Source organism: Callionymus lyra, chromosome 14, assembly GCF_982586985.1.
Source record: "Callionymus lyra chromosome 14, fCalLyr1.hap1.1, whole genome shotgun sequence".
In the NCBI taxonomy this organism is placed as follows: domain Eukaryota; kingdom Metazoa; phylum Chordata; class Actinopteri; order Syngnathiformes; family Callionymidae; genus Callionymus; species Callionymus lyra.
In genome coordinates this window covers 18475474-18495253 of record NC_141831.1, presented here as the reverse complement: position 1 = coordinate 18495253, position 19780 = coordinate 18475474, and the positions used below count along the sequence as shown (strand labels likewise).

Below are 19780 nucleotides of genomic sequence, written 5' to 3'. Positions count from 1 at the left end.
ATTAGGATCACTGCAATGTAACAAGTAGTGCAGCGTACAAATGACAGTTGATTGTTGATACTATATACGATATCTAGGAATAGATTTTTAAATAAAACCCTCTTAGAAATTAAACTAATTTGACAGAAGTTACGCAACTGGACTTGGGACAATAGATTTACAAAAACGTTTTATTACAAACGAAAAACATGAGTTAAAAGATTACACTAGATCACACAAATTCCCAGATTGCATGTCAAGGATTCAATTATAACTATTTACAACCTTACAAAACTTACTAAACTAAAACCCCTTAAACAGAAATGTTTTGCACAGTTTTTTATAGGAGAGGAAGGAGAATGTTGAGACACTCTCAGGAAATTATATGCCTTCGGACCATAAAGGTGTAGCATCAGGGCAAACTCCCTCTGCTCTCTGATTTACTCATGGCCTTTCTTTGCCAAGAGGTCTACCCAAAGATCTGAAATTCACTAAGTATAAACTTATTCCTGCTATTTCTCTTCTCCCGCTCCAGATTCTCCACTCTAGCCAGAGCTTCACTAAGTCTGGCTTTTAGAACAGTGGGAGAAAGAGGCAAAGCGTAATTGTGGTCCTATTGGAAAGAGGGAGGAAAATATATTCTGGTATTTATTACTCATTACTCAATTATGAAGCTGGCCCCCATTGTTCATTTCTCAGTCTCACTGCCTTCACCCTGAGCATCTGAGTTACAGGGACATATACAGTACATGTACTCATGTTTATTTCAGTGTGCCTAAAATGAGCGGTAGAGGGCTAATGAGATAAAGGTTTTAAAATGAAGTAAAACGGTTGAAACTGGAGTCCGTTTCCGTCGCTCCAACACGACGTCACCTCCGGGTCTTAATACTTTGCTTTATGGAGAAAAAAGGTCAATGCAGAGTGTAACGGGTCGTTTATTCGCCGCTTCAAGTAAAAAAAATACAACTTTTACGATCGATCGCACACGCTCTTTTCCCGCAGCTTTTCAGGTCGATAGCTCCGGGAAAGACGGTCCCGTACGATAGAAACATCGCTATATTAAAGGCAAATTTCCGGGCCGAGAGGTCCTCCCCCTATCGCCCTATTGGTTCCTTCAAACTCCCTGTGTCACGATCTCCTGTGGAGAGTTCTTCCTACTTTGTTTCCTTTTCTAATCATTCAAATGTTCTTCAGTGGGAGTTCCTGTCTCCTAGCCCCCCCCCCTCATAGATGTGTCCCTGCTTTGTTCTTTTGATCCACGACCCAAGGTGTGAAAAGGGCAGACAAACACGTTTAAATAACCGTTGTCATGACTCTACGTCTGTTCCAAGCTTGCCTTGAGACAGTGTCAATCAGTCTGAGTGAAATGTTGATTGTGAATGTGTATTCAAACATTTAAGCTCTTGAAAGAAGCTTTAGTAATTTATACTATATATTTTGATTATCTTCTAGCATTAATTTAAGTATGGCGTATATGTATAGTGTATAATCATTTTTAATCTAACAGAAGGTATTGATGTTTGAGTGTTTCGAAAAATATTACAAGCAGGTACTCACAACATCAGAACGAGGTTCATCTTCAGGTAAACTCTGAGACAAGTCCACTGGCAGTTGTAATGGATTATAGCCCTTGTAAGGTTTATTTTCAGAACATCTTAGTTCTGGTTGATTTAACTTTAAAATTGCCTCTAGGTAAAATTACCTGAAATTGGAGCACCACGTTTGCGTCTTAGTCCAAAGGAAACTATTACATTTTATTTATTTAATTGGCCTTATTTATAAATAATAAAACACTAGTTTGAATCAATCTCATTAACTGAAACCACTACTTGTTGTCGTGATTAATGTTCTTTACTGAGTAAGAGGCTCAGTAAATTGATTATACAAAAATATGAAACATTTTCAAAACTGACATACTTTTTATAGGATTTATTGAAAGAAACAAAGAGAGCGAGAGCAGTTGAGAATAATGTAATAGAATGATGATGCTTGCTTTGATATCATGGAAGGAACAATATTAATTACTCAGGAAGTAACAGACTTGAAGGCTTTGATAATTGTCAACTTCTGTGAAAGCTTTATGACTTATCTTGCTACTTCTGATCAATTTGAAAAATCCCAAAACATCAATCAATGATAGTGCGACAATGTTACAGTTTCTTACGTCGTCGAGAGGAGAGGGGAAGGCGTGATGATGACGAGGAGGTTCAGGTGAGGAGGAGGAGGAGGAGGAGGAGCATGAATGAAAGTTCTGGATCCAACGATGTCGGGTCTTCTTGGTTCCGTTCCTGGTCCTTTATTGCAGGCTGGCAAAGATCTTCCTTGAGTGAGTTGGTGTAACCAACCCAGAGACGTATCTTTACTCGACTCAAGAGGTCACAAGTCTTTGATGCACAGATCTTTCTGGAAGAGCAGTTTGGTTGCTTGGTGGAGCCATAGAGATTCAGCCTTGCTTGGCTTGGTGCTGGAGCTTGGATTGCGTGCAGCTTGCTTTCGTCTTGAGAAGGTAAGCAGCTGGAAGACTTGCCACACCAAGTTGCAGGAAGGGGAGGGGCAGGAGTCAGGAACGGGAGTGAAGAGAGAAGGGGATGAGACCCCAAGAGTCCTACGCAAATTGTCCGGAGGAAGAAGGCAGGAGTGTCAAGAGAATGAGCCATTTTGCGCGGCTCTTTTCAAAGCCATCCACTCGTGCTCCTGATTGGTGGGTGACATCTGATTCCTCATAACCCAATGGCTGGAGATGGTTCATCCCTCTGTCCTTTGGTTTTCTCTCCTCCTTCGAATTCACTTTGAAACTTCTTTTATTTTACGTTATTGAAAGATCTGAGGCTCACATAAAATGCCAACTTATCATAACTTCCCCAGCTCTTTCTAAGGATCAGAATGATATCAAACATTACATGTTATGAAAACACAATATTGAGATGTATGTTCAAACAGCATATACACATCAAAAGACTTTTATATTTGGATATATATTTCATGTGACTTCCTTCTTTGGCGACTCTTTACCTGAAAATATTTTATCGAACAAGAAATAGACATTTAATACTCTGAAAAGTCATCTAGTCATTCTGCTCTTCTGGCCATGCTCGTCTCACCATGCCATGTGTAAGAAGAAAACAAACAGTGAGAGACTACACAGGCTTTCTCCTGCTTTCCTTGAAGATTTTTTTGTACTTGATGGTACTGTAATGCAGGAAACATAAAACCCATTAAAAAAAAGATTTTTCGCATTGGAAAGAGTACTACACTTTATTCCTTAACATGCAGACGTAAAAAAGTTTAGATAAGTATGGCTTTACAATAGGGGGTGTCCGGATCCCAACTGTGAGAGAGAAGCCAGTAAAGAGCCTGGGAAAGATCTACGACTGCACCTTAAAGGACACCGCAGCACTCCGATCAACTCCAATCAGGAGTTGGGAACCTGGCTCACAGGGGTGGATAAGTCGGGGCTTCCAGGCACGTTTAAAGCCTCGATCTACCAGCATGGCATCTTGCCACGACTTCTCTGGCCACTGCTCGTGTATGATGTGCCAATGACCACCGTGGAGTGCTTCGAGAGGAAAGTCAGCTGATTCCTCAGGAAGTGGTTGGGCCTACCACAAAGCCTCAGCAGCATTGCCCTGTACGGGAAAAACTACAAACTAAAACTGCCCTTCAGTAGTCTGACTGAGGAGTTTATGGTTACCCGAGCCAGAGGTGCTGCTGTACAGGGACTACAGCGACAACAAGGTCTCCTCGGCAGGCATAGAAGTGAGGACCGGCAGGAAGTGGAAGGCTCAGGAGGCTGTCAACAAGGCTGAGGCACGGTTGCGACACATTGAGCTGGTGGGAACAGTAGCATCTGGACGGGCAGGTCTCGGAAGTAACCCAAGACCTCGCTACAAAAAGTCCCAGGGAAAGCAGAGGCGACAGCTGATCCAGGAGGAAGTCCGAGCAGTAGGGTAGTAAGCCTGCTGCAGTAGGACAGTAGGGATGCGGCAGCAGGGCGCATGTACCCGATGGGAAGAGGCAGCTGACCGGAAGATCTCATGGTCAGAGCTATGGAGATCTGAGCCACATCGGATCAAGTTCCTTATACAGTCTGTATGATGTACTCCCAAGCCCATCCAACCTCTTCCGCTGGGGCTTAGCCGAGACCCCACTGTGCTCTCTCTGATTTTGTTTATCTTAGTTCAAAGTAATTTTATGATCAATATCATTTGTTCAATTTTTAGGGTGTGAGGTCAGAAACTTTCCACTGTGACTGTTTTTTTGTGAGTCAGGTGTAATTCTGGATACATGGCAGAAAATCTTTTTTGGTTTTGCACGTTTGTAATAATGTTATTGTCATTATCGCTCAATTTTCTTTTATTAGTTTATCCAGGACAATAACTCCCTGAGGGTGGTGATGTGCTTTCACTGTGTCTGTCACTCACCTGGTTTCCATGTGGACACCTGGAGTGTTCAGGTTTAAATAAGAGCTGTTGACCTGATCCTCCCACATGGAGGAGACACAGCAGGTTGCAGCTGATTCTTGGACAAGAGAGTTGACTTTATGTTCATGTTTGATTTTCCTTCTTCATTGGCAATACATGTTGTTAACATTTTTTTCTTTAATCCTGCAGTTGTATGATGGTGTCTAACAGCAGTGTGACTGTGCAGTATCAGGGAGAGTTGGAACGAATAATGGTCTCTGTGTTCACTGGTCTGCCGTGTATTGTGTTGTTAGCTATTAATGTCATCATTTTGTTCACTCTGAGGAGTAAACCAATGTTTAGAGAGACATCACGATACATTCTTCTGACTAACATGTTGATTGCAGACACTCTCTACATGATGGTTGGTCAGACTCTGTACATCTTGGCTAACAGCAGAATCCTCTTGTCATATCCTGTGTGTGGATTACTGGTCCTCTATGCTACGCTCACAGACAACATCTTTCCTCTGACTCTGGCAGTGATGTCTCTGGAGAGATATGTGGCTGTGTGTTTTCCACTCCGACATTCCACCATCGTCACAATGAGATCCACAGCAGTGTCCATCGTTCTAGTGTGGACTTTCTCTTTTGTAAATGTTCTGATCCGTATTGTGCTGATGTGTCAGTTTCCATTTGAAAAATTTGAGAGTCTGGACATGAAAAGAGTTTGTGACACATTTGTCATGATGCCGACTCCAGTTGCTGCTGAGTATGATCAGGTATATAACTTTTTTTTGTTTGTCATGGCAGGTTTTGTAGTAGTTTATAGTTTCATTGCAGTTTTAATTGCAGCCAGGTCAGCCTCCACTGAAAGAAAGTCAGTGAGGAAGGTTCAGAATACTCTGCTGCTGCACATGATCCAGCTGATCCTAGGTCTGTCCTCCACCATCTTACTTCCTGTGTTTCTTCTTCTATTTCAATTCATGAGCTGGATTAGTTTTGTACGTATGATGAATGTTATGTGTTTGTTGTTTTTTTTTCTACCCAGAGGTTTTAGTCCACTAATCTATGTTCTCAGAGATCAGAACATCAGACCCATCCTCTTGTCTAACCTGTGCTGTGGACTCAAACCAGCTGTAAAGATTAAAATTTCTCACTAGTACTTTCCTCCTACACATGTCCTGGGCCTTGAAACAGACACATTTTCTTGATGCCCAGCACTAGTGATCTTAGACGCCTTCACACTTTTCCTCACTCTAACTGCTTCACACATATGAACGTACACACATAGAGCCTCAAAACAACAGCATTAGAAATCTCTCGCTGTTTCTATAATTTTGAACAAACCATGCCTGCCTGTGTTCAGGAGGTACAAGAACAAGGACTCATCCATGATGGACCTGGAAGACTATAAAGTGAGCAAAAAAAACAGTCTGCCAGGTGGTACTAGCGATGTGGATTCCTGCATTGATCTGGCAGAACCTCACAACTGCAACAGACTAATTGTGGGTTATACATTGCACTTTCGACAATTGTTAAATTTAACAATTGAGTGTCCTAATGAGCATAAACACAGACAGATTTTTTCACTTCATTTTCGCAATAGCTGTAAAAATGCTTTTTACATTGTTGATATTGAAATGATGTTGAATAAAGATTGAGCAAAAATTGTGTTTTGTATGTGTTTGACATAAATCACTTTTAAAAAGGGAAATGCTTGAAGCAAACCACATCAATGTGTAATGAAGTGAATTACCTTTTACATAGGAACAAAACAGGCAATATTAGAAAGGAAAACAAATTGAAAATTTTATTGTATTGTATATATTGTGTTTACAAGGTGTACACGTTTTTCAAGTTTTTTAAATTAAATAAAGTCACTGTAACTCTTACATTAAAAAAAACTAAATGTTAACTTAAACCTCAACTTTACTAAACAACAGGGCATCTTTTGTTTTTTTAGTTTCTCTATAGGTGAACATTGATGTTTGAGTTTGACTTTGCTTATTACACATTGTGACTCTAGTGTCTGGTTTATAGATATGACATTATGAGGCATGTGTCTGTGGTATGAAAACAAGATATATGATTAAATCTGTGTAAAGTCAATGGTAAGCTTTAGCTAACAACGACAACGTCAGGAAGCTCAATAATTAACTATGTAAGTAAGTAAGTAACGGTTATTTGTAAAGCACTTTTTTAGACCAGGGTCACAAAGCGCTTGAAAAATCAAAAGCAATACACAGTTTAAAAAAAAAACACATTTAAACACTCTAAAAGGCCAAGACAATCCCTTGTGTTTTCTCAGGGTCAAGGTGAACAATGCACACAAGTGATACCACAAATACATTTGTTCTTGGGCCTTCAGGTCACATTGACCCTAAAATAACACAAGGGTTAAGGACTACAGGAATCGACACCACAGCATCGTCCTTGGAACACCAGAACACACAGTGACAGGAAAATAAGTAGTTTCTAAAACCTCATGGTTTTGTTTTAACCATTTTATAATGTTTGCTTTTAGTGTTTCTGATCTGGTAAAATCATTTTGAATGATTATATGACCCATGTATTGGCTTGTGGAATCAAGAATATATTTAATTCAAACTTCAATATAATGTAATCTTTGTTTAACAGCTGAATGCTTGAGGGAAACATCAGAATAATTTATGTGTTTTAAACAAGTGCTCAAGGGAAATTATCATCTGAGTTATTTCACACCTGACCTCTGCTCTTTATATGATGAAACCTGTCACCATTGGGGAAAGGTGAAGAGTTGCTCACACTTTCAGTCAAAGTGACCCAACACTGAACTTCAGAAGTGATCTGATTGTCACATTGTTGATGGTGCTATGGCAGAAAAGGATCCAGCCCTCACGTGACCCCCAGAAGTGAATATACGATAAAACATGAATGAATAAATTTTACATTGAAAAAAGACGGAGATTTAAGGGTAACGGGTGAAGGTCAAATAGGCATTTTGCCCCTTGATCCACTACATTCTGAAATGAGGTCCAAGGGTCAATAGATTTAAAAAAAATCAGATTCAAATTGAATCTTCATTTCTGCAACCGACAAAACGTTTTTAAAAAATGAAAATAATGTGATGTTTTTTGCAAATTAAAACACATTGTGTTTACCAGGAGTATGTACAAGTACATCATACAAAATCCCCATATCACAAGGATCAGCACTGGGGCCAAGGTCGTTACAGATGAGCACCATAGAAGGATTTGGATGTTTTTAAGTGTTTATTTTTGGAAAAAGATTACGTGAAGACAACTCTGCTCCAGTCGCTACATTAAAATAACTCTAAAAAAGAACAGTTATTCTGAAAATATTCCTAACCCTTAGTCTACATGAGGGTGAGTAGAAAATGAGTAAAATTTAAATTTAAAGTGTAAACTATCACTTTAATTTAAAAGACATTGGAACAAGTATCTCAGGTACATCTTTGGACTTCATCATAGCTCATCAATGGGAAAATGCTCAAAGTAATAATTTCCAAGTGGCAAAAATATATTCATACTTATTCATAAGTGTAATACATTTTAGGATAAAAAGAGCCCTAAGGTCATTGTATTCATCACTTGTTCCTCCAAATTTTGTGGACATGAAAGTGTTAGATGTAATTGGCCCCTTGGTTACTGTTAGATTAAAATTATTATACACTATACATATACGCCATACTTAAACTAATGCTAAAAGATAATCAAAATATAAAGTATAAACTGCTCGCTTGATCTAAGAGCTTAAACGTTTGAATACACATTCACAATCAACATTTCACTCCAGACTGATACACTTGAAACAGAATTAGAGATATGACACGGGTTATTTAAAACATCTGTTTGTCTGCCAGTCACACCTTAAATAGTAGATCAAAGAACGAAGCAGGACACATCTGGGAAATGGGGATTGGGGGACGGAAACCCCCACCCGAGAACATTTGAATGATATGATTGAAAGAGAATAAATCGGGATGTCTTTTCTGCGTGGGATCGGGACACAGGGAACTTGAAGGAGCCATTTGGGCGGAAAGGACAACCCCCTGGGGGGGAAATTTGCCTTAAATATGGCGATGTTTCTACAGATCGGGACCTTTTCTCCCGGGGCTATTGACCTGTACAGTCGCCGGAAGAAAGTGTGTCCGATCGTAAAGCTTGTATTTTGTTTGACCTGAAGCGGCGAATAAACGACCCGTGACACACTTTCTCCACGAAGCGAAGTATATGAACAGGAAGTGACGTCGTGTTTTTTATTACCAAAATGGTAAACTTCGAGTCGCAGAAAGCATGACTACATGTTTATTGTGATAAGACTGTATAAGCAACATACATTCTTTAACATTTCCCTCCTGTTTATCATTAATAAAAAAAACATACATGTTTTAGCCAAACACTTTTCTTCAAAGTACCGTGACTTCTTGCGATTTTCCATTTATCAAAAGCTCTGTCCAAGAAATCATTTAGTGGATTTTCCACACCCCAGTGCTCTTCAGTTTCCTCAACTTTTCAATTACTAAAGTGAAAGAACCATTAGCACAGGTGTTGTGTGGGATGTACGCACAACATTCAGTTTCTTGTCCGAGCATAGAACCCACTCCACCTATTTCAGCCAATAGTATGTCCACAGCTACCCTGGTTTGTAAGAGCATAAAAGAATTGGCATACAATTGTTTGTGAATAGCCGAGAAACCTGTTTCTGTGAAATTACCAAGACGTTGGACATTGCAATGGATGTAATTAATATGGTCTATATTTTTGTTGGGTGTTACGGGGAAGATGGTGGAGATAACAGGAAAATTCTTGAATCCTGAAACTATGCGATCAGCCAACTTATACCAGTCCGGGGCACCCCTAGGGACACCAATGGCATCAATGTAAGTGGGGTCGTCCTTGCCCATCCAACCAACTGCTCTCTTGATCCTATTCTTACTCAAGGCGGAGTCATCCAAAGAGAGTGCTGTTTCTGGACTGACTTTGTTATGCATAGGTAGACAAAAAGGAGTCACATCTTGAGACGGCCATGCTTGGTTCCTGAGTTCTACGTGTCACACCTAATAGTTTAGACCAGAAGGAAGTTGAGTATAGAGTAGACTTTCATGATTCTATACCTATTTGGAACATATCATATCACCATTTGCCTTTGAAAGAAGTACTAAAACTTTCTTTACATTTTATCATCAGACTTGGATGATCAGAGAGGATTACTTCTTGACATTTTTAACAGAGCATTTTACCCAAGGGTCAATGCCCTGGCGTTTTCTCTGGTCTTGGTCGTTCTTTTAGGTCACGTGGGCTTGGTATGCTCTTTCTATACAGTCCTTTTTACCGTCCATGATGTCCCTTGTGGCCGGTGTTTCCCACCATGCCCATGGTGCTCAGATGATGAAAATGGTTAGGAACAGGGTGGTGAGTATAGAGCGTAGAATATGGGGCCAATCATTGTTTCATTGCCCAGGTTAGTTAGAGGTTACTAGCACGACAAAAAACCCTTTCATAACACTGTTGTTGTCTCAGCGTAGTAGTTTGAAGTCCTGCGTCTTATTGTTGCTTGGATGAGTTGTGGTCTGCAGGCTCAGGTCAAGGAAAATCGTTTCAAAGCTTAGGAGCAACAGCCTGGAAGGATCTCTGTCCTCTGGCTCAGAAGTGTGTGTGCGAAACCGTCAGCAGATTCTGATCCAGAGACTTAAGAGCCCATCACTGATGTAAGGAGGAGCCTGACCATGAATAGCTCTGAAAGTAAGAACCAGAATTTAAAAATGGATCCTGAAAGAAACTGGCAGCCAATGGAGAAATGTAAGGATCAGGGAAATGTGAGTTCTTCTACTAGAGCGGGATTTCTCTATTCTCGCTGCAGAGTTTTGTATTAACTGCAGGCGGGTCAACTCTTTCTTGTTTAGTCACGACAATAAACTGTTACAATAGTCTAAACGCGAAGACACAAACGCATGGATTATAAAACTATTAATTGTGTTGTGAGTTTCAGTTTTGTCCACATTTAGCTATTAAGTGTTTTCACTAAGCGATTGTTTGATTTCTAGCAAATAATTGACTAAGCTGGTCAGCCTCTGGGGCTCAAATGATGGATGAATGTTGGATCAAATGAGTAGTAGAGCTGGATGTCCTCAGCAAAAATGGTTTTAGAAACATCAGGAAATCTATGAATGATTTTACCCTCTACCCTGTTTCTCTTTGTTCTTGTTCTTATTTTATTTTGATTTATTTTTTATGAAAAATGCTGTAACTGCTGTGGCTATTGGAACTATAACGTCAGGGAACAGTGGATGGGACCAGGGCTGGAGGCTTTGGTGGACCAGTAGATCGATACCTTGTTGGCTAGCATCCGTGACTAGAATTTGTTGTGGGCAGTCATTGGGAGCCATTGTTGCTGAATGAACTGAGGGGTGACATGTGCCTAGTGAAGACCATACTCGTTTTTGAGACTTGGATCATCTGCAGTGGTCCCCCGACCACATACACATACCCTTCTGTTACCTCTGGGTGGAAGGCCAGGAAAACAAATGTCAGGAACTCTGGCAAATTTTAATAGTTTAAAAAGTCTTTAAATGTATTTCCTTGGCAGGAAACAAAAATAATGGCTATATGTTAAAACTAAATGTGTCCTTAAATGCAATGTTGGTGGTTGTTATCTCCTGATAACATTCTAAGCTAAGGCAGAAGAATAAAGGAAATGATTATGACTGATGTCTATGTTCAAACTGATGGAAAAAGCTTGTCATATCCATACCAGAATTCATTCTTGAAAATGCAGATGGCCTTGAAAATTACAGTTAAGTGGTTTATTCCAGTTGGCCTTTAGGGAAAGATTGCGTGACACTTTAAGTTTAATAGTGCAGAGAAATCTGGGCCACTGATGAATATTTTTCAAATTCATTCTTTACAACAAATTTTAAAATCAATCGATACAAGGCAGAATGGAAAAAAAAACAAGGATACAAACTGATTTTGCTTTTTTTCTGTCAAACCAATCTACCTGCTGAGACAACTAATGTACACTTTTGTAGTACGCTGTGCTGCCAGACAAGTCTAGCCCAATACAGAGGCCATGATTTAATAATTAAAAAAATAATAAAGACACAGACAAGACAGCATAAGCAGAACTTCAATACATTTTTGGTACATGGCAGACAATCATCCATCTTGTTTATGTAAGTAATGTTCTGATCATTGTCACTTGTTGAATTCTCAGCGTGTGACAGTTTCAGAAACTGCTACAAACTGCAACTGGATTTGCTTTGAGTCAGATTTTATTCTAGATACATTGCAGACAATCTTTTTTAATTTTGAAAGTTTTGAATAATGTTCTTGTCGATACCACTTATTGTATTCTTAGTTGTTTATCAAGGACAAGAATTCTCTGAGGGTGGTGATGTCTCTGTCAATCATCTGGTTTCTCTGGCTTAAATAAGAGATGTTCACCTGATCCTCCCACATGGAGGGGACACAGCAGGTTGCAGCTGACTCTTGGACAGGGAAGGTGACTATATGGTCATGTTTGATTGTCTTTCTTCATCAGCATTGAAGTTTATTTCTCTGATCATGCAGATGTATGATGGTGTCTAACAGCAGTGTGTTTGTGCATCATCAGGGAGAGTCGGAGAGAATCATGATCACTCTGTTCACTAGTCTATCCTGTATTGTGTTGTTAACTATTAATGCCATCATTTTGTACACTCTGAGGAGTAAACCAATGTTTAGAGAGACGTCACGGTACATTTTTCTGACTAACTTGTTGATTGCAGACTCTATCTTCATGATGGTTGGTCAGACTCTGTATGTCTTGGTTAACAGCACCGTCCTCTTGTCATATCCTGTGTGTGGAATACTGGTCTTCTATGCTATGCTCACAGACAACATATTTCCTCTGACTCTGGCAGTGATGTCTTTGGAAAGATATGTGTCTGTGTGTTTTCCACTACGACACGCCACCATCGTCACCATGAGATCCACTGCAGTGGCCATCCTTCTAGTGTGGACCTTCTCTTTTGTGAATATTTTGATCCGTGTTGTGCTGATGTGTCAGTTTCCATTTGAAGAATTAAAAAATCTGTACATGACAGTCAGTTGCAATCCATATAATTTGATCCTGACTCCAGTTGCTGCTCAGTATGAACAAGTATATAACATTTTCTTGTTTGCCATGACAGGTTTTATAGTAGTTTATAGTTTCATTGCAGTTTTAATTGCAGCCAGGTCAGCCTCCACTGACAGAAAGTCAGTGAGGAAGGTTCAGAATACTCTGCTGCTGCACATGATCCAGCTGATCTTAGGTCTGTCCTCCGCCGTCTTAATTCCTGTGTTTTTTCTTCTATTTAAATTCATGAGCCGGATTAGTTTTGTACGTATGATAAATGTTATGTGTTTGTTGATTTTTATTCTACCCAGAGGATTTAGTCCACTAATCTATGGTCTCAGAGATCAGAACATCAGACCCATCCTCTTGTATAACCTGTGCTGTGGACTCAAACCAGCTGTAAAGATTAAAATTTCTCACTAGTACTTTCCTCCTACACATGTCCTGGACCCTGAAACAGACACGTTTTCTTGATGCCCAGCACTAGTGATCTTAGATCTCTTCGTTGTCAGTGTACCTTAAAACAACAAGCTTGAAGAATGTTATGGAAAGTTTACCATCAGAGAATAGCGAGAGAATATACAATTTTCATGTTATTACAGGTTTGAATATTGTCGAATAATGAGTTTGATTCCGTGGTTTAATTTTTCCTCTGTTTAGTCCATCTGTCTCTTTGCCGGTCTAAAATCAGAAACATACCTGTTAGCCTTTTCATACGAACTAGAGACCAAGAATATATGTTTTTTTAGAAAACAATGCTCTTGCATTTCTTTTCTTTCAGCTTACATCCCATTCTGTATTGCTTATTTTATGAAGACAAGATACATCTTGTTTCCCTTGTTCTGACATTCAGAAACAAAATAAAACCTTTAATTGAAAAGAGTGATTTTGATTAATGCCACGCCTCGCACTGTTGTAAATACACCTTTTTTAACATCTCAACACTATGAAACTTTCCTTAGAATAAAAGGTTCCTTCCTCGAATGTCCAATATGGCCTTGCAACAGCAGAGGGAGCAGCGGCTTGAGATCCTGGGTTGACAGCAAATCAAAGATTATGGATTAATCTCTGAGCTCTGAACTAATCTTCAGAGACTGAATCAGATTACATAAAAGACACATTCAAGACAAAAGAAGGAACAGCACATTGGATACAAGAGAAGCAAGATGTCTGACATGCTACAGAAGCTAAACGCTAGCAGACCACCAAATACTCTTTCAGGCAAAGACCTGTGCTCTTAACAACAAAGAAACTGATTTTACAACATGCTGGACTTGAGCCTACAGATCAGTGGTCCACAGCTATTACTGATTCCTATTTCAGGACTTGTCCATCCTGTTCCATATTTTGTATTGCTTGATGTGAAATTGCATTGCTCATTTTCCCAGAAACTAATTCTGTTCCATTCAGTTATTGAATGGAATCACAATACAATTTCTTAAACAATTCCTAAAACTAAAAAAGAGTCTACATTTCCAAGAAGTAAGAACATCAAAACCAACTTTTTTTTTTTATGGTATAGTGTGGAAACCAACTAATATGTACTTTTTTTCTGTAAATAAAGACTATTTTAGGGAGGCTATGTGTTAAAACGTAATATGCAGTTGGGGATGGTCAAAGCTTTGATTGAGGCCTCTCCTGATAACATTCTAAGCTGAGGCAGAAGATAAACAACTCGCTGCTGTGCTACTCTTGCGTCTGACCATGAATTTTCAAAACATCCTCTGCTCCACTCACTTGGACACATCATCATTTTTTTCCTGAATTCACTTTGTATTACAACATGGTGTCGGGTCTTACAACAGACACCTTTCTCAAGGCATGCATCTGATCCTCCCACAGTTCCACCGTGAGAGAAGCATGAGAGAAGCGTTGAGCTCCACAAACGCTCACTTAGCGGGGCAAGGTCATGGGCAGTACAAAAGTACTTGACGTGACTTTCCACAACTCAGGTCAGAAGTTGCAGCTCGCTTGAACAGGAACACTTGCTTCTCTTCACTTTCACACTTGTCAGCGTGAGTTTTTATTTAGAAACTCTACGTGTACGCTATTTAGGTTCCCTGCTGAGGTTCTTCTTTGGTCACCATGCATCCTCTTCCTTCTGCAGCTTTTCAATCTTTACCGTCATACCTTGAAACATTCTGAGATATTTAAATCTACTTGTTCTGTCTAGATTCTTTCCCACCTGACCAAGGACATTATGATGGATGATGAATGGAAGGATGGATGGGAAATTGTTTTTCCAGTCAGCACATAGCAACAGACGACAGATTCATAAAAAAAAAGAACAAGAACAAAGTTTCAATAAAAAGAAAGTGCAAGATTACACAATCTTAGTCTAAAAAGATAAATAACATACATCAAAGAAAAATAACAAAGAAAAAACATACAAAGATTAACATCATCTTTTCGCTGCACTCCTGCCCCAAAAGAATTATATAATCTAATAGCACAAGTAAGTAAGTAAGTAAGTAATATTTATTTATATAGCGCTTTTCGAGACCAGGGTCACAGGAATTAATGAGTCCCTGAGTCTATTAGTGTTGCATTCTGGGAAGGAGCATTCATGCACTCCATCTGCTTCTCTGTTCACTGATGACAGTGTTCAGAGGATGACTGTCATCATCCATGATGGACAGTAGTTTGTCGAGTGATCTCCTCTCTGCAACTGTCACCAGTGAGTCCAGCTTCATGACGGCCAAAGAGCCAGCCCTCCTGATCAACCTGTCCAACCTCTTGACACTCCTCCTGGACACATTCCCACCCCAACACACCACAGCATAAGTAAGTAAGTAAGTAAGTAATATTTATTTATATAGCGCTTTTCGAGACCAGGGTCTCAAAACAATACTCAAAACAGTATATACTTCAAAGATCAAGACAACACCGAGAACAACACAGGAGTTCGAGAAATTCAAGGAAAAGCCTGAACAAATAGAAACGTCTTAAGATGTTTCTTAAAGGAGTCAGTAGACTCCATCAAACGCAAAGAGAGAGGAAGATTGTTCCAAAGCTTAGGAGCAACAGCCTGAAAAGATTTCTCTCCTCTGGTCCTGAGCCGTGTGCTTGGAACCATCAGTAGATTCTGATCCACAGACCTCAGAGACCGAGCTGGGGTGTAAGGCTGGATCAGATCACTGACCACGGTTTTATGAGTCCTGGATGACCGCCAGAGGCGGTGCTTCAAGCACTGAATGTATCCATCTTGCGCATGCGCTGTTCGAGTTTTTATACCAACAAAGTCACCTGTGACCCCTGATAACCCCGGATAGGGTATATCTTCCGGTGACATCCAACTGGTGACATCAGAGGATCTGTTCCTGCAGAATCTTCTCGCGAAGCCACAAGGATTCTGAGTGACAGAACGCTCTGGCGGTCATCCAGGACTCATAGAACTGTAGTTACATACGTAAATTTCGTTCTATTTCGTCCTTACTGACCGCCAGAGGCGGTGCTTCAAGCAGTGAATGATCCATAACAACAAAGTCACGAGGAATCCCAGTACATACCTCATTAAGAGGAAGCAGCAGAGTCGGGTAACATGACCAGATGTCCTCCAGGGGTACCCCGCGTAGGGCCGCCCATGACGTAGACATTGCTCTAGTAGAGTGGCATCTCAACCCAGATGGCAGGGGGTGACCACTTCCTTTATATGCGTAGGTAATAACATCCACGAGCCAGTGAGACAGTCGCTGTTTGGAAGGAGCACAGCCTTTCCTAGGGCCACCATAGCAGAGTAGGTAGTAGCGGGGTAGAAGGCGCCCTGGCATTTAGTATAGTATCGCAGACAGCATCTGAACACTCTATCAGGAGCGGCTTGGGTCCTGCCACGGCCAGACCCAAAGCTACAGGCGAATCTAGCCCTCTAGTTGAGACAGGAGATCCTTCCTGTCGGGGAGGTGCCATGGTGAGCTGCGGCAGAGCCTGCGCAGCAGTGGAAACCATGTTCTCCCTGGCCAGACGGTGACCCTGCTGGAGGACCCTCTGTAGTGTAGAAAATCAGAGGGATTGGGGGAAAAGCATAGAGGAGACCTTCTGGCCATGGTCATGCGCAAGAGCATCCTGGCCCAGAGGACTGCTCTCCTCTTTCAGGGAGAACCAGAGGGGGCAATGGGTCGACTCCTCTGTGGCAAACAGATCTACCTCTGCTCTGCCAAAGATGGCCCAGATATCAAGCCGCCACTCCCCCGGCGGAGGCTTGCCCAGAGAGAGCAGGTCTGCAACCTGATTCCGGTCCCCTGGCAAATGCATTGCTCGCAGGCTGGCCAGGCGTGGAGCCACCCACAACAGGAGGTCCCAGGATGCTTGCAGCAGCTGTGCAGAGCTGGTGCCCCCCTGGTGGTTTATGTGCGATACAGTCGACAAGTTGTCTGACCGCACAAGCACATGTCGTCCTCTTAGGAAGGGAAGAAAGTACTGCAGGGCCATATACACAGCTCGTAGCTCTAGAACATTGATATGCTCCGAGTGAGACCGCTCTGTCTGGTTTTGCCACACTGCACCCCACCCCGAAAGGGAGGCATCTGTTGTGATGGCCTCTCGACGGAATGCAACCGATACCATCTGCATGCCCTGAAGGAGAAAACGTCTCTCTTGAGACGGTATCGAGTGTCATCCTTGAGCTCTGCGAGGGAACCAGGCAACTCTTTGTAGAGTTCCCCCCGAGACCTAGTCGAGACACATGGGAAAGAAGGCTTGTGGTGTCCAGGGACGGAACACAGATGAGCCAATCGTCTAGATAGGGTAGTATCTTCATGCCCTGCGACTGCAGGGGCGAGAGGGCTGCCCTCACAACCCTGGTAAATACCCGCAGTGAAAGGGAGAGGCCGAACGGGAGCACCGTGAACTGAAAATGACGCCCCTGAAAGGTAAGTAAGTAAGTAAGTAAGTAATATTTATTTATGTAGCGCTTGTGAACCTTAGCAGACAGCTGCTGTTGAGTCAGTCTATCTTGGATAGTGCGTTCAAGTGCCTCTAGCGCTGCAGGTCCAAACAGCTCCCCTGGTTCTACTGGAACACTGCAGAGGTTTCTCCTGCATGCCTCATCAGAGGTGAATGTGCCAGCCAAACCTGGTGGCGAGCCTGGATGAGAGTGGACACCAACTACCCCAGCTCTCTTGACATCAGCGCGAATGCCTGCAGGGAAACGTCACTGAAATTATGGACGGAAGCATCCAGTGAAGTCTCTTGTAGCGATGCTGATAAAGCAAGCATTAGGTGGGACATAGAATTGCCTATGAGTCCCATGCGTGCCCCTGCGTCATAAGCTTTGAAGAGCAAATCATCCGTCACCCAACACTGGGGACAAGGACACCTCGCATCCGGTCTCAGAGCCTCATCAGGTGAAACAAATAAGGCATATTGTCGGTTCAAACGCTGGTATGCGTCCCAAGCCAAACTTGGGTGCATCCTGTATGGCTGCCAGGGTCCGGCCGTCTGAAGTTGTATGAGAGAAGGCTCTAGAGTCCCTCCAGCATGCATGCAGCTCCCTCAAATATTTGTCAGATGGAGGCACAGTAAAGTTGGCGGGAGCAGTGATCCACGACTTAAAAAAGCACTGGCCGAAGCTGGCTGAGCCTGCGGTATATCCAACTGTAGTCGAGACAGGACCGTAGGAATGATGGCCCCCATTGAGCCGTCTTCAGAACCAACAGTAGAGCTGTGGGCTGAAGAACGGGAGCCCGCCGCGGAGGCGTGGGAGGCTACATGCTGTGGCACCACATCCTCTCCATATTTGGCGAACTCAGTTGCTGAAGCTGCCATGGAGATTACATCTTCCTCCAGTTCCAAGATGGCTGCAAGAGGAGCAGGATCACCCAACTGTCTTTCACCAGTCCCGGAGAGGGAGCGAAAACACAGCCTTCACCAACGAGTGTTTCAAACAAAATTAGTTAGTCCCAGCGGAAACGCTGCCACCAACTACAAAATCCCACCTTTGCCGGGAGCGAGAGCACTGCCTTCACCGGCTAAGGGTAACTGAATAATGGGACAACCGAGTTGGCGCCATTAAATGTAAACAATAATTTGCCGAGCGAAAAAACGCAGGCAAAAAGTGTCACATAATGAGATAGAATTAGCACAAATGCTGGGAGAGGGAGCGAATACGCTGTTGTCACCAACAAACAAAATTATAACCAAAAGCGAGTGCAATAGGTTGCACCGGTACTCAATAATGGTCGCTGTATATCAGCGGTACAAATGTCGGGAGAGGGAGCGAACACACTGCCGTCACCAAAAAATTAGAAAAATATAACCAAGCGAGTGCAATAGGTTGCACAGGTACTCAATAATGGTAGCTGTATGTCAGCGGTACAAATGTCGGGAGAGGGAGCGAACACACTGCCGTCACCAACAAATGTAAAAATATAACCAAGCGAGTGCAATAGATTGCCCAGGTACAACAGGTTGTACTGATATTCAATGATATATAAATATTTAGAGTACAAATGTCGGGAGAGGGAGCGAACACACTGCATTGCTGGATACATTCAGTGCTTGAAGCACCGCCTCTGGCGGTCAGTGAGGACGAAATAGAACAGGACACTGGCCACCAAAGACTGGTAGAACATACAGATGAGTTTCCTGCAGATGGTAAATGATCGCAGCCTCCTCAGAAAGTACAGTCTTCTCTGAACTTTCTTATGAACTTGGTCTCAGTTGCAGGATCAGTCCAATTTACTGTTTCCAGGGTCTCCTAGGTCACAAATTTTAACACTGTTGGCCAAGCTTACTCCATGGGCAAGGCCATAAATGGGTTGAAGCAGGGTACAAACGTCTGTCCAAGTTTTATTTTATCTTTGAGTTCTTCATAGGCTTCTAAAGGGATGTCTTGTTGCACTTTTTGCCATAGTGCATCAGTAAATCTGTGATTGATCGCAGAGTCTAGTTAAGGGAGCCGTGATTTGCATTTAGCCACGATTGGTTTCACCTGGCTTGATGAATCCGTGTCTGCTCATCCTGGCTTGGCCTTTGTGCAACCAAGAAATCCTGGACACTCTGGTTTTGGGTTCGAACCCAGCTTACTTACTCATCCTGGATGTCTCAATCCTACTTTTGTGCAATAGGCCTCTGGTCAGCATGGACAGCAAAACAAAGTTACAGATAAAAACAATTACATCCAATATTAAGTGCAATATTACAATATAAAAACAAAAAAGAAACCACATTACGTAGATATAATGTATTATGTAGATATAATACATGAAAACATGACAAAACAGAATGGGATTTTTGTTAGAGGGGTGGAACAAGACAGCAGGGCTTCTAAACCTTCTTGATAGATGTCAGTATACCTGATCT

At 41.9% G+C, this 19780-nt stretch overlaps 2 protein-coding genes across 2 annotated transcripts; both read left to right on the top strand.

Moving 5' to 3' along the window:
• The first annotated feature begins 4593 nt into the window (after positions 1 to 4593).
• LOC148066337 (odorant receptor 131-2-like) lies at positions 4594 to 5541 on the top strand. The gene has a single exon (XM_087808152.1). It carries the CDS (start codon positions 4594 to 4596, stop codon positions 5539 to 5541), a length of 948 nt encoding a protein of 315 aa, XP_087664278.1.
• Positions 5542 to 11959: 6418 nt separating this feature from the next.
• Positions 11960 to 13521, top strand: LOC148066336 (odorant receptor 131-2-like). The gene is made up of 2 exons (XM_087808151.1): positions 11960 to 12880; positions 13444 to 13521. Exons 1-2 carry the CDS (start codon positions 11960 to 11962, stop codon positions 13519 to 13521), a joined length of 999 nt encoding a protein of 332 aa, XP_087664277.1.
• Positions 13522 to 19780: the final 6259 nt, after the last annotated feature.